General features: G+C 30.8%; 1 protein-coding gene across 1 annotated transcript in view; it reads left to right on the top strand.

The window, feature by feature from the left end:
* Nucleotides 1-11,270, top strand: part of LOC129913308 (growth hormone secretagogue receptor type 1) — a 79,023-nt gene extending 67,753 nt beyond the window's left edge. Inside the window, exons 5-6 of the mRNA XM_055991914.1 lie at nt 4,875-5,927; nt 10,647-11,270. Coding sequence (XP_055847889.1) covers nt 4,875-5,865 — 991 coding nt within the window. The 3' untranslated portion in view covers nt 5,866-5,927; nt 10,647-11,270. The remainder of the gene's footprint in view (nt 1-4,874; nt 5,928-10,646) is intronic.
* Nucleotides 11,271-16,096: the final 4,826 nt, after the last annotated feature.

Raw genomic sequence — 16,096 nt, 5'->3', positions numbered from 1 at the left:
CTTTATTGTAAATAATAAAAAAAAAAAACTTTTTATTATGCTTATTCTGCACATACATACTTTGTATATAAACAAATTGAATATTAAAACGTAGTGATGTACAGATTTGTTCATAGCCCTGCCAATTGTAAATTATTATTATTATTAAAAAAAAAAACAAATAATTGTTTAAAAATTAACGACATGCTCAAAACATTACATACATATAAATAGAAAACACGAGAATGTGATTATTGCATGCAAATAGTAGTGTTGTAGTAAAATAATAAAATTAAACAAAACAAAGGATTTTCTATTTTGTAAATATTCAAATATTTTTCAAAACAAAACAACAAAAGATGGCTAATAAAATTTTATAGAATGATTTTTTTATGTACATTTTGATTGATAGACTCGTAAATGATTTATATGTTTAGCATATGTGTTCGTATGATACAAAAATGTGTGCTCACTCCTTGCATAGTAATTCAAGACGAAAAATAAAAAAAATAAATTTGAGTGCTGACGAAACATCTTTACTGTACAAATGAAAAGCCAATGAACTGTTTAAGATTTATTTTTGGTTTTTTTGTGATTTCAAGGGCTCTATCATCGTTTTAAAACTTCAAAAACAGAAATAACAATAAAAACAATTTATAAACACTTTTGACCTTTAACTTGTCGGAAACAAGATACTAAATCGGATCAAATTCTCCAAAAAGGCTTCCTTGATTGTTCCTTTTTGGAAAAAGCCTTCTCTATTCACATTTGCTTATATTTTATAATCTAAAGTATTTTGGTAGTTCATCTTATATCTCGTAACTGTGAGTGGAATTTCTAACAAAAACAATCATGGAGGATAGAAGAGTCATTAATCGTCTTGAAATAATGAATCCTTGTATAATTTATAGACTCTTAAGGTCGCCTACAACATGAGAAATTGGGTTTAAATGTTTTTATATATCATTCCCGCCGTGTAAAACAACTTTGCTTCGATAAATTAAAATAAAAAAAGGACCAACTTGTAAAAGCGGTGTTTTTTGGTCAAAAGAAAGAAAATAAATTGTCAGATTATACCCTTGTTTTGAATAATTTAAAAGCATATAATTTATTTGAGATGACTATGATACAGATACACCGGTAAAATTAGAAAAAGAACTTCATTTAATTTGTCATAGTTGAATAAATTGTGACCTAGATATATTTTTTTTTTTCATAAACAAAAAACATTTTACAAATTAATTTAAAACCTCTGTTTTTTTTTTTTTTCTTACTGACCAAAGTGAAATTGTTATGTTTTTTTTTTTGTATCCGTGCCAAAAAATACTATTGATATTCTTTTAAATTAATGCAATTGAACTTGAAAAAAAAAAAACAAATAGGTACATAATAAAGTTAAACAAAAAAATAAAATGACAAAGGACTTTTATATTTTGTGTTTATCTAAGGACACTAAAAAATTAAAGAACTTTTACACACTACTTCAAAGTTGTTATAGACGAACTTTATAAGCAAACGGAAACTTGAGTGTGTGAGATAGGTCAAGTGAAAACAGGAGGTAGTGCAAAAGAATACTACTTTGTCTTATAGTTTTCGATCTGAAAAAAAAAGACCAATAAATCATTTAAACTTTTAATAAATTTGTGGTTTTGATTTTTCGTCCTTATGTCACACCAATAAAAATCAGTGAACTTGGGACTTGGCTCTATTTATCTTTAAATCAATCTTCAAAATAGTTTTCCAACTCCCTATTAAGTGAGCTGATGGTAGTCAAGTGTCGTTGCACTATTTTTAACCCAATTAAGCAGAAAACCACAAGTAGAGTCAGTTGGGGTAAGTGCGCGCACTTTTCATTTTAAGGCGAAATTGTGAAGATTCTGTAAGAGATATCAGCATAATGTTTTTTAGATTTGATAAACCTATACTTTGGGAACAAGAAAACACAGAAAAAAAGTTTTTTAGTTTAAATATTTCATATGATTAAAAACAAAAACCAAATGAAGTGCGAAGTGCACACTCTTCCCCCAAAGTCAGGATAAGATCGCAACTAAATGTCTAAAAACTTAATGTTATACTTAGTTAAACAAAAACTTTCAAGTTTTCACTAAAATGAATGAAAATATTAATGAAAAAACAAATTAAGTTCAAATACAAAAACTTTAACTTTATTTATAAAACAAAACAAACAAAAAAATATTTCGAATTAAATTAGAAGATTACGGCCTTTCTTTTTTGGAATTCATGAAAAACAGCCTTCGTTTTTCAAAATTCAAGTTTCAAATGTTTCTGTCCTGTTGAAAAAAGAAAAGTTTAATATGGGGAGAAGTGCGCGTTCTTTTCTTACCCACAAATGGATTGCGCGATTTCACCCACAAAGGTACTTTTTTTCTATTTACCAAATTTATAATAAAATACAACAAAATCTAACAAATTTTTGACTTTAATCAAATATAAATATGCACAATTCCAAAATATGTACTACTCTCGGTATATAATGCTCCCATGCCGACGCTACACACTTTTCCCGCACAACTTTTTTTTTTTGTTTTGAGCCGGGTTTTTTCAACCCGCTTTTAAAATAAAATGGAGCTGAGCACACAATCTCGAAGGTCATCACTTATTGAGGTCTTACTAAGCGCTGGTTTAATCATTTTTCGTTTTAGTTTTTTTGGACACAACTCGAGAAATAAGCACTGCGCGCTCTTACCCACTGAGCGATCTTACCCCCAAATGACTCTACCTACGAAATAATTTACATATTATATGCTGAGAACATTTATAATATTAAAGGGTATGGTATGTGACCGGGAATTTGTAGTTAATTAAATCTCTTAATCGTTTAATTTCACAAGATTTTTCCAGTTCTGCGGTTGTAATTACGGATCATTGTTCAATTATTGCGCCTTCAAGCTCTTGAACGTTATTAAATTTACTTGAGTAAAACAAAAAATACGAAAAAAAGATAGGTTATAATGGTCATAATTCAGTTAATTTTCAATGAAAATTTTGAAGGAAATTTAATTTTGTTTTTGTTTTTTTTTTTAATAGAGCAATACATATTTCTATTTCAGTCCAAAAAATGATACAAGATTTTTTGTAAGTTTGTTTCGACTCTTTTGGTATGGCATTTTTTTGTATTTTTAAAAATTTAGTTCTATAATTTTAGATGCAATAAATCAAAATTTTAATTTGTTAACGAGATATGTATATTGAAAAAAACCAAAAAGGGGGGTTTTGCACCCCTATCTTCAATTTCCACCCTCTCATTTAATAGCACTCCGCGGTTTAATCTTTTATAGCCCATTGAACGATCCCTGCAATAAAAAGCCGTGAACGGCCTAATACCAAATAGCCTAAATGTGATATAAATAGGATGAAAAATATCAAAGAAACTTTTTGGGTTTTATGAACGAACATTTTCCCTAAAATTACACTCATATCTGTCAAAATGTTTGTTACTAATATTTTCAAATCAGTTTGATTATAAATAAAAAAATAAGTAAATTTTTAAATATTTAACTGTTTTCTCAAATATTTTAAATTATTCAATCTATAGTCCAATCAGAAATCCGAATAAAAGAACTGAAACCAAATTTTTCAAAGAAGAATGGGTGGTTTCGTACAATCCGCACAGTGCCTTTCATGCTTTTTGGTGTTAAGTTAACATTTTCATTGCTATTTCTTGCCGGAAAGTGATTAAATTTGATAGAGAATACTAATAGCTATCAACCTAATATCCTTCAGTGTACCAAATTTAAACACGTTTTTGACGTCAAAAAGTAACGTGACGTAATAATTTGGAAAGGCCTTGATATGTGTATTGATTTTGTGTATCTATGGTTATATTATAAGTTTGTATCTCATGCAGTCTTTAAAGACACCGCTACACATGATATTTGCCAGATAACAGCCAATATAATCAAAAAGGTGACTTAAAATAAGACTTCTGTTATGAACCACTTTTAGCGTAGTCAAATATGGAGTTTAAAGAACTAATGATTCCAAAATACTTGTCCAATAAATAATATAATTTTTACAAAAAAAATGGTGACTCCTTTGGATCGAAGCATAAATAATGATTTTCTGAAAAAGTTGTGAAAATGTGAAAGATTAATTATTTTCCATTAAATAAATTGATTGCATTCAAGGCATTCAAGAAGTCAGCTATGATTTTGAAAGTCTCTCAAAATGATTTTTGAAGAGCTCTCAAAATGTATCTTCTTAAAAGTTTTCTTATGCCAGAGTGGGATCACTATTGAAATTTCTGATCTAAAATTAAGATAAAATTTTTATGAAATCGAAACATTTTTTCTTAAGTGAAAATAAGATTAAATTAATTTGGTACACTCATTGTATCAAGAATCAACAGAAATAAAAAAAAAAATATGTCAAAAACTGAAATTGAAGTGACGGTCAAAAGGTTACTCCAACTTAATGTAATAAGAGCGAACGAATAAAAACAAAGCAAAATTTCGTCCTTTGTCCATTTCACAAAATATTCCCATATCCTGAAATTATACTTAAAATTGGAACCGACATTTGATATTTTCTAATAACAGTCTAAAAACAACTTAAACAGGAATACAGATCCATTTTTTTCACGTTTTTTTACATTGTTTTATTACTTCCAATCAACAGCTTTTCAGATCGAGAATTCATTAGATTTTTATTAGAAGATTGCAGATTAACAGTTTTAAATTCATTGTCATTTTATTTGAAGTTCAAAGTTGTCATCATAACCAGTCTAAAAAATTCGTCATAATGTTTTACTATGCGAGGAGTGTACACACATTTTATTTCCCATTGAGATTATTGATTAGATAAATTATAAAAACAAAATCAACTAAATTTTACACACCAACCAAAAAAATAAAAAAAAAACAAAAAAAAAACAGCCCAATATTGCTAATAGCATCATACCAAATGGAAACTTATATTGATGGATCTGAAGTCGCCGTTTGCCTCACATCTGCCGACACTTTTTGGACAGCATTTTATTTCATCGGAAGTATCACGTTGTTCTTTCTGCTCCCGTTTGTCATCCTTCTTATATTGTATACCATTATTGCTTGGAATCTGATGGGTAATCCCGGAGTAATAATACAACACCACAATCAACCACAACCACCACCACTTCGAACAGCAGCAGAAGAAGCAAGGAAACCACATCCGCATCAACATCAAAATCATCATCATCCCCCAAACCCACGCCTTCATCCCCATTCTCATAGAACCAATGTCCTGAAATACCGCAAACAAGTGATTTTCATGCTTGTCGCCGTTGTGCTAAGCTTCTTCCTATGTCTGCTGCCGTTTCGCGCCTTTACACTCTGGATAATCCTAATGCCACCGGAAAGTATTGTCGCCCTGGGAATCGAAGGGTATTACAATCTTTTATATTTTTGCCGAATTATGTTGTACTTGAATTCGGCACTGAACCCGATTCTCTACAATTTGATGTCATCAAAATTCCGTAACGGGTTTCGAAGATTGCTTGGATGCCGCAATCGTAGAAGTGTGGCTGTGAAATCGATGGATGGCATGCGAAAAGGTACTTTCCATACGAATTCTACAAATCTCAGTACATCTAGTTCGACGAGTATGCGGAGGGAGGCATTGCGAGTGAGTAGTAGTATTCGATCGCGAAGTGAAAGTTTAAATGGGTCCTTTGAAGGAGAAGTCGAGGTTATGAGGGACAATAGCAGTAGTTCTGGCAATGGAATTCAAATGAATATCTGCGAAGATTCAGCTGGTGGTTGTGGTGGTTCGGTTGTAGTTGTTAAGAAGAAAACTGCAAGGAGGCAAAAGAGTTTTGATGATATCGATGAAATGGAGGAGATTGAAGAAGCCATCACGAGCAACCAATCTGCATGTGATGCCTGTTGAGAAGATTATCCATGGTCCTGTCTGGTTGGAAGGATTGGGATCATTGTTATCAGCTGCAATGGGTAAGTATAAACAATAAATGAAAATAAATACTATACATACTCAGGTGCAAATTAAACTACCAATCTTGAATTGCATTTTTGTTTTTGGTTTTGAAAGCATAATAGAAGCTTTCCGCTCTTAAAACAAAAACAATAGTTACCAATCGTAAAAATTTGTTTACCAAATTTTAATTTGTATCGTTCACTGTGGTGTATGTGTAACATTTTGTGTAATAGAAAAACTTATCCTTAACTTTAAAACGAATCTTTCATTGACCAAATATTGAAACCAAGGACAGGAACAAGTCTTCTTAATGGTACACTGAGGGAAAAAACGGAACGTAAAATGTAATATGGTCAACGTTGATTTATTGTTGAAAAAAACTAACATAAAACACTAGCTGACCCGGTGGACTTCGTTCCGCATTTTTCTTGTATTTATTTTCAATTTTTGGCTTTGTAATGTGTTAACCTTTTCCAATACAAAAAAATCGGGCCACAACTTGATATATGGAACACAAACATAAAATTGTATAAAGTATTAAAAAAAGCAAACCATTTGTCTGATAGCTATCGCTACTAAAATTTGATAATCCAGTCAAATAAGGGTTTCACCTCGGAATGAATGCTAATAGAATTTTTGTTTGCTCAATACCTTCGTTTTGGCATTCTATAACATACCTCAAAAGTCTAGAAAGTCGCGATTTTCAAGCTAAAATCGCGAAATGGAGATTTTCAAAATTAGAATTTCAAGAATTACATAACTTCGAGGCATTTTTTAATGCTGATTACAAATTTTTTTTTTTTTTTGATTTTTGACATAAGTTATAGAATATCTAAACAAAGATACAAACAAAAAAATTAGCCTATCAGCACTAATTATAAGATTGTACCAGGATGTTTTTTAGTGCATATCCCAAAATTGTCCCTTTTCTCAAAAAATACCAATTTTTCATAGGTATGAATGTTTTTTTCATTGCATTGTTTTGATTCTTAATGATAATGAATATAAAAACCTTCATGAAAAATTTTGTCTTTCTACCATAACTTTTAAGGGTTTTTCGGTAGTAAGTTTGCAACTATTATAATAATATGGGTTGACAATTAAAAAACAGGTATAACTTTTTTTAGAGACGTCAGATTGTCTTGATCTTGTCTAGATTTTTTGGCATCAGCATTAAAAAATACCTCGAAGTATTGTATCATATGTGAAAATAATACCATTGTCTTTTATTGCTTATTTTGAAAATCTCCATTTCACGCTTTGACCTTGAAAATCACGACTTGCGGACATGAGATTTTTCTATACTTTTGAGGTATGTTATATAATGCCAAACCGAAGGTATTGAACAAAAAAAAAATTTCTATTAGCATTCATTCCGAGGTTTACTCCTTTTTTCACCTTATTTGACTGTATCATGATATTTTTTGGCTATTTAGGAAATTCAAAAGGTAGCAATCTTTTTTTGTAAATTGTAAAGAAACCGACTTAAAATGAAAAGATTCCGTCTTAATTCTATACATACGTCTAAATATTAAAATATTTTCTTAAGAAGATTAAATCATTTTAAATTAATGCGGAAATTGTATTAATAAATTGGTAGTTGAAACAACTTAAACAAATTTTAAGTTTCAGTTTATCATACCAATTTTCAACTGTGAGATATAGCTTAGTGGTAAACAATTTTAAATGAGGAAATAACATTTTAAAGAGTTAAATCGTGTTTGTTTTTATTAGCCTTGAATATGAGCTCTTTGAACCCCAAATATTGCATTTGGTCATAACTTGACAGCAGCGCCACGTACCAGGTCCAACAGGGGCGTACACACCATTGGGGCAAGTGGGGTGGTGCCCCGGGGCCCCCAACACGCCAGGGCCCCGTAAGGAGACAATTTAGAGAAGGCAACTGGTTATAAAAGTATCGAAGCAAAAAGATAAGATACTTGACATGAATCACTTCGGACACAAGAGAGACACATTATATTTTTCAGTGAATTGGTAGCCAGTCACATAATATTTCATCTAAAAAAAAAGTATTACCTTAGGGGTCCCAAAAAAAAATTGCTTTTTTGAAAGAAAAATTACATATTATCTTGGGGCCCCAAAAAATATTACTTACATAATTTTAGCGCCCAACAAATGATAGGTACATCAGGGGCCCCAAAAAAAATAAGTGGGCGTATACGTCCTTTTTTATTTGTTCTTATTTTCTATATCAAAGGGGCCCCAAAAATGTAGTCTTGCCCTGGGGCCCCGACAACTCAACGTACGCCCCTCGGTCCAACTATAAAACAAAGCCTGTCTCGAATGAACCTTATCAAACGCAAAAAACTTCATAAAAGTCTATACAGCCGTTCGGACTCCAAATATGGAATTTAACTATAACTTGACAACAGCGTCAAGTCTTTCTATATATAATTTGGCAACAGCACCACCTACCGAATACAGTTATAATTTACAAAACATGGATGGAACTTATCACACAAACGAACTTTCACAAAAATCTGTCAAGTCTTTCGGACTCCAAATATGAAATTTGTCTATGACTACTTCGGCAAAAGCGCCACCTACCGGGTCAAATTAATGAAACAAAACATTTTCGATTAAATTATATCAGACACAAAAAGTTTCACAAAAATCAAAATATGCAATTTTCCTAAAACTTGACAACAGTGCCAACTACTGGGTCCAATCATGAAACAAAACTTGTCTCGAATGAACCTTGTCATAACACAAAATTTCACAAAAATCTGTCCAGTCATTCAACCCCACCTATGGAATTTGCCTATAACTTGAAAACAGCGCCACCTATTGGATCAAATTATAAAACAAAACCTGTAACGGATAGACCTTATCAAATAAACAAAATTTCACAAAAATCTGTTCAGTTATTCGACTCTAAATATGGAATTTGCCTATAACTTGACAGCAGCGTTTCGGATGGACCTTTTCACATATATTTCACACAAAATTTCAGAAAAATCTGTCTAGTCGTTTAGGAGTAGGGTCACAAACAAACGCACAGGAGAAATATTATAATATGTAGATACAAACCATAACTCTGATTGATGTGCCAATGCTTTACTTATTTGTCCTCAATGAAAATCAGAGATATACATTTTATCTGTGCAGTCCATATGTGGATTTAATATCACAAGACGAATAATTATTTGTTTCACTCAAAATCAGACTTTTTTAATTATTTTGAAAGCTTTACAAATTAAGCTTAGTTAAAATTTTTAAAAAGCGAGAGTGGTTTTTTACTCGTACATATTGACAGCTATGTAAAGATGCTAGAAAAGGTATTATTTTTTTTGATACAAACCATCTACATATTAATACCTTTCAAACAAAAAAAAAATTACCAAAATCGGACCAGCCAAACGCGAGTTTATCGGCCACACACACTAAACGAACTCATTTTTATATATAAGATATTTAAATTAAAATTGAAACAATGTATGAAAATTTTAAATGTTTGTCGGACTTAAGCTTTTGCTGCATTTTATCACCCTTATTTCCAGCAGAAGACGTGATAACAGAACTATTTTGAGTCCAATGATGACACAAAGTATGTATACAAATCTTAGAGAGTTCTTAGACTGTTTTTTTTTTTTCGTTTAGAAGAAAGGAAACTATGTTTATTTAATAGTAAAAAGACCCGAAATAGTGTTTGTTTTTTAAGCACGGGAGTTGTTCAGCAGCCTTTTTTGCAGTGTTTTCAACAAAAATCTACAATACAAATAATATAAATTAATTAGATAATAACACTACTATTAATAGTATTTAAAAAAAAAATTGAGCTAGAAGAAAAAAAAATTCATTCTTTACCATTTAAATATTATAATTCTATGGAGTTTGGTATTAACAGCATAAGTCCATTTTTTCGAAAATGAGTTAAGTATGCAGAACTATTTAAAAAAAAATATATTTGCATTTAGTTTCCACAGCATAACTCTAAGTAAACTAGTTCCAAAGATATTCAATGGCCCTCACACTTAACTCCCTTTTCTAAAATTATGTTTGATCATAATGGCATAACTTGTTCTGTTTTGACCAATCAAAAATGAGTGTTTGGTCAAAACAGCACAACTCAGTTCTTTTGCTTTTTGATCAATGACGGGAAAATATTTTAATCGATTGATTCTTTTAAAAAACAAAAGTAAATTGCAGTAAGTCCGAAAAATTAAAATTCTTAAAAAAAACTAATTCCAATATTGGCACTAAGGACACAAAAAGTTTGGTCAAATCTTACTTAAAACATATAAAAACGCTTAAAAATTAAAATTTTTTTAAGTTATTTGTGTAAATATTATTATTTAAAAAAAAATTGCATCCCAATATATTTGTATTAAATAAACCTGGATTTGGAGGAATTTTTCTAAGTTTAAAATGCATTTATCTCAAAACGACGATTTTGGACTTATTACCAAACTCCATAGAATTATAAATCGTGCGAAGTTTATGGTTTAAGCATCTATGGTTTAAGCTATTAGCCTGGTTTAAGCATCTATGGATTACCTACTACCACACAAAGAAAAATGAAGGAAATGCACTCTTTGTCTAATGCTGAATAAATGAGTTTCTAGTTTATTTTACTGGATCTAAGAAACAAATAGGTGGTTTAATTTGCACTTGAGTTTTGATTCTTCTAACTGCATTACTGCATTCTTGTTTGAGTTTCTATTGTTGATACACATATTAATAATTTTTTTTTGTTCGTTTATTTCATAATGTAGGTTATATCTACTCTTTTGGAAAGTGCCAAGTATGTATGTAAAACTCAAATATTTGAGAGGGAGAACTTCAAAATGGAATGTGCTGAAATAAACGAAAATGTTGTGCAAATATCTAAGACTGAAGGAAAAAAGGACTAAAACTGAAAATGTAAATGCGAAGCTTTCAAGTACGAGGACTTCATACAAATAGTAAAGAGAAAACAATTTATATATATTTTTGATGCATCCATTAGATTGGCTGGCTATGAGATTATGTATAGAATTATATCCTTAGGAAAATCACAATAAATGTAAATTTTTTTAGCTAAATATACAATTATAAATAAAACGAAGGGAGAAAAATAAAACAACAAAATAAGAAATGAGTGTGAATATAAAATTGGTTTGTATTTGCATTTTTGTAATTTGTGGATTGGTTTTTGTTTTTATTTTTGCGTATTGACTTGAAGCTGGGTGAGTATTATTATTTGAAATTGAGGAATGTTGAGAATTTTTCAGTTTAAAGAATAAAAAGAGACGATTAAAGTAAGTATAGTCATCGTACCTTTGTTTGAAGTGGTGAATATGAATTTAAGCTTTTTTTTAAAAATAAGCAGTTACGAGTATATATGTAAGTATCTTTTTTCTATAACAGAAGTGCATCAAATGAGAAAAAAGATCCTTGTATTTGACAAAGTAAAGCTAAAAAAACCAAAAAAAAAACTAAATTCATGTTGTTTGAAAGTAAGTTTAAACAAAAGCACATAATGTATTTTTGGGCCAACCTATTCGCTTTTGAAGTAGGTTGCAACGAAAGGCAACGAAATAGTGTGAAATGATATAATATAGCTGAATCAATTTTTTTTAACAAACCTTGTACACTTTAGACATCGCCTGACTTTAACCCCTAGCTCAAGTCAATAATAATATTGTAGACTTACATATATATTAGAGTCACCGTCATAGGCAATAAATATTAGGAAATCAATTTCCTTAATTTCCCGCCAACTCACAGTTAATTATTTTGAGTAATAATTCCTCAGCAACATAAATAAATATCAATATCCTTCAGAAGGTATATTTTAGGATTGATATCAGAATACATCAAAACACTTAATCGATTTCAGTAGTTAACATTCGCATAGTTTTGAATCTGAGTTTTTTTATATTATGAGAAAAAAAATCAAAGTTGGAGAAAATAAAAAGGGTGCTATGAACCAATGAATCCTGTCAAAACAAAGTGTAAAAACAAAGTATAAAAAATGCGTGAACTGTGTTTATTACTTCAATTTGGTTTAGAAAAACTTCTATTTTTCAAATACTTGTTTTTGATGTTTTAAAGAAGTATTAGTGACCGCCATTTGGACTCTTCTTTTGAGACTTTTTCATGAATGGGATAGCGTCAGAATAGACAGTAAACCTACTAAATGCTCAGGGGGCTCAAGCCCCCCCCCCCCCCCAAGCCTCCAAAATCATGATACTATTTAGCTGATTTCATCATAATCTACATGCGATTAACTGAAACTTCTTCGTAAAACGTAGAGATTTAGATGCAGCTCAAAAGATCGAGCCCCCTCCAAATTCTAAAATGGAGTAAGTGCCTTAGTTGACGTTGAGGTTTGGGATTTTCAGGATTATAGTCCAATTCAGAATTCTTCAAATAGTTTGTTTGGTATTTTGACTTCGAATTACATCACCGTTAAATTTTGCAAAGCTTCTTATGCAATCACGTCGTATTTTATTGTCTTGAGTATATTACTTTTTTTCAAAAATAATATTTTTCTCGAAGATATTGGAAATACAAATTTTTTATATCTCAATATCTTAGTGGTCAACATAACTAATGGTTTATTTAAGCAAATTCCAGTTTGTGCTTCTGATTTGTATTAAAAAAGGAACATATTATTAAAAAATATAATATATTTCGGATTAAACATCAAGAGAATGACATTGAAAATTAGTTTTTGAGACTTTTACGTTCTGCATTTCACTTTTTGAGCATTCACTTGCGTTGCCGATAGTGAAATTAGGTGCTCTAAATTTTTTCGCTCATTTAGATTTTCTGATCGAATTCAATTCGCTTTGTTTCTGCTCGTGAACTTGGTATCTTTTTCAATGAATCTCCAATTTTTGGACAACATATTATCAAAACTTATATTTTTATTGTTTTGTAATGTTTATTTGTTGTTAATTTAATACAAAATACATAAAACACATGAGGCATGAAATATCATAACTCATCACTGCCTCTGTGTTTGCAACCTCTTTCGCTTTACACTTTATCTAATTCATTTTTCTTTGAAAATTTGCAATAATATCGCCCATGTTCTGCATTTCACTTACATATTTCATATGTCTCGCAAAATGTGACTTCTTATTTTTTCTTTTAAATTCTGCTTTATTCCAATAAAGTTGCCAATAAAATTGCATCCATGTTCAAAGTAGCAGTGATTTAACTTTAGAAACAAAATAAAAATGGATAATCCTTTAGTTTTGACAGTTCGAAGTTTTCGAAATCGATCGAAGATCAATTTCACGTGAAATTGAAAAGTGATGCCAGTTTACTTTCGGTCGAATTGCGGAAATATAGTGATGAGTTTAGCTCAAAAACTAGACGTGGTAGGAATAAATCTGTAAACAGTTTTGAATTCAGCACATGAAAAAGTTCGAACGAAAAAATGTTTTTTTTTTTTTAAAGACATTGCTGTTTGTGTAAAATGTTTGGGATACAAGAACTTGGAAAAAAAGCTACTTCGAATGTGAAATGAGGAGACAGTAGTACGAAGTTGTCGGGAGCAGTAAAATGCTACTATACGACTTTCAGTACCGCAGCACAGCGCTTTTCTCTCGATCAAAGATGAATAAAAAAAGAGACAAATTTGTAGTACATTTACCTTATCAAAAATTTTTGAAAAATTTTCCAGCCCCCCCCCCCACATTTTTTTCTGGATACGCCACTGACAATAGGGTGGTTCTTATCCAAACAATGCAGATAGATAGCCGCCATCCTGCTGGAAATGTTGAGAAAAAATTTCTCTACTATTAAGTTTGTGTTTGTGACACAACACAATTCTACCTTTTTAGAATTTTATTTGACTCTCTTCCTCTATCCGACTTAACGTAAAATTTTCATGTCAAACCTTTCCTTTTATTTTTATTGGTACTTTTATATTGGGTATTCCTCACGCATTGTACCGGGAGACTAAGCAGTTAAAAAAAATCAGCCAAAATTAAAGATTTTTTTTTTGTAAATGGTCTTTTTGCTGGCGTCAATAATTTCAAACTTCCAAAAGAAAACTCCTGAGGAACTTTTTAAAGCGATAATTCCGTCTAACGAACAAACGCCACACACTTCATGATTCTTTTTGAAACGGACTATCACCGTTGTACCTTGCATCTCTTAAGATTCATTTTAACTTATTCTTATTACTTAAGTCGTTTGTAATAAAACAACAAGAAAAGGACTTGCCCTAGAAGCTCCAATTTGTGTTAAATTAGAAATTTTACTCCACAGTTCTCTATAACACGATAATTGCTTTATTCAATTTTCAATTTCGGTGTCTAGAGCTACTCGTTTTTGTGTAATTTCAGTACGAATGTCTTACGTAATAGGGGTGAGTAAAACTTAACCAACCTGAAAAAAAGCCAGAAAGCTTGCAGTCCCGATAGTTAACTTTACAAACTTCATTCTTTAAAACATACATAGATGAAGTCTTACAATAGTCTATTGCAGCACATCACAACTCAAAACAAGATATTATTTTCAGCTGTACGTCGTCGCGTCGCTGGAAACCACCAGATTTGTCCAAAGAGAATTACAGGGAATTGAGACAGTGCTAATCTTCTGTTCTGATAAACTCATAAAATTTGTTTCAGCCAAAGTAGTCGAGTTGGGGAAACCGACGAAGTTACGGATACCAGAGTTACGGGCGACAGAGTTACGGCCGTCAAAGTTACGCGAAACCGAAGTTACGAAAAACTAGAGTTACGAATTACGAAAAAGTTATGTTAAGCTATGACATGTGATTTTTGGGTTGGCAACAATTGCAACAACAGTTCACCACACCAAAATAACGTCTGTAAAAAAAGGGGTGGTTTGGTTATTATTTTAATATAAATAATAACAAAGTGGGTATTACAAAATACGCTATGAATAATTATATTAATTAATAGAAAAAAAAAATACGTATTTGCAATATTAGTTGAACAAATAAGAAGTTAAATTCAACTATGTCCCCCAAACTTACATAAGTATACTTATGTTTTTTTTTCTATTTCAACGTTTTTGCGATTTTCTCACAAAAACAAAACCATATATGTATATCTAGGTATACCTATCCAATCAAAATTTTACAAGATTAAATAACACCCATTTTCCCTTTACTCATTTAGTTCTGACCAATGAGAAAAATGTTTATCTCTTGTTTGTATTTCCATAATTCCATATCGTTCCTCGCAATTATTGTTGCCAACCCAAAAATCACATGTCATAGCTTAACATTACTTTAGAACTCGTAACTCTAGTTTTTCGTAACTTCGGTTTCGCGTAATTTTGACGGCCGTAACTCTGTCGCGCGTAACTCTGTTATTCGTAACTCCGTTACCATTTCGTCGAGTTGATTAAATTTTGTAAGCTGGAGCTGAGTCTTCTTAATATTCAATACGAATAAAGTTGGTAAAAGTGGGCACTAGGTTCTAAAGACCGATAAAATTAATACTAAAATTTAAGAACACAAATCATAATCATGAATATGAATATTCATCAACGGCCGTATATCGTTTAAGGCTTCATAAAGCCTATTATCTTATGTATGTTTGGTACCTATGTACTTTTCCAACATTCAAGTCATAGTCAATCAAAAAAAAATCTAAAAACGAACATCACTTTAAAGACATGTCACTTAAATAAGGTTCCCCCATTATCAATCATTTTCAAACTGCCTTGTAAAAAGTATCATTTAATGAAATTTAACTACCGTTGAGACTGCAATGTAAGTCGATTTTTTTATGTTTATTTTATCCACTCATCAATCATAAACCTGTCGCGAGTGAATCAAATCAGAACTAAGTGTAGAAAAGAGGACAGGCCCACGCCCACCTACTACAATTAAATCATCACCATCAACGTTTAGGAAAAAGCGCAAGAGAACATCAACTTTATGGCTGTTCACATTCAGGTGCTCACATCAAAAGTAAACATAAATAATTTATTATCAACAAAAGTTAAACAAAATATAAAAGAAAAAAGTTTAATGGTAAATTGACTTTAAATGAAAATCTTAAAATAAGTGCTAGGACGATTAATGATGTTTTCTTTCTCAAACGTTTACGAAATAAACTAATTCTCTCTAGGCAATGCCCTTGTGTAGTACTTACATTTTTCTCTTTGATATCACATAAAGACCATGGGGAACATCAAATTTAGGTTAATTGCATTTTTATGAAGTGTCAAATTTATTTCATCAAAAAAG

Source organism: Episyrphus balteatus, chromosome 3 (assembly GCF_945859705.1).
Source record: "Episyrphus balteatus chromosome 3, idEpiBalt1.1, whole genome shotgun sequence".
Taxonomy (NCBI): Eukaryota; Metazoa; Arthropoda; class Insecta; order Diptera; family Syrphidae; genus Episyrphus; species Episyrphus balteatus.
The sequence above is the reverse complement of the archived record's forward strand: the minus strand, read 5'-3'. Positions and strand labels throughout refer to the sequence as shown.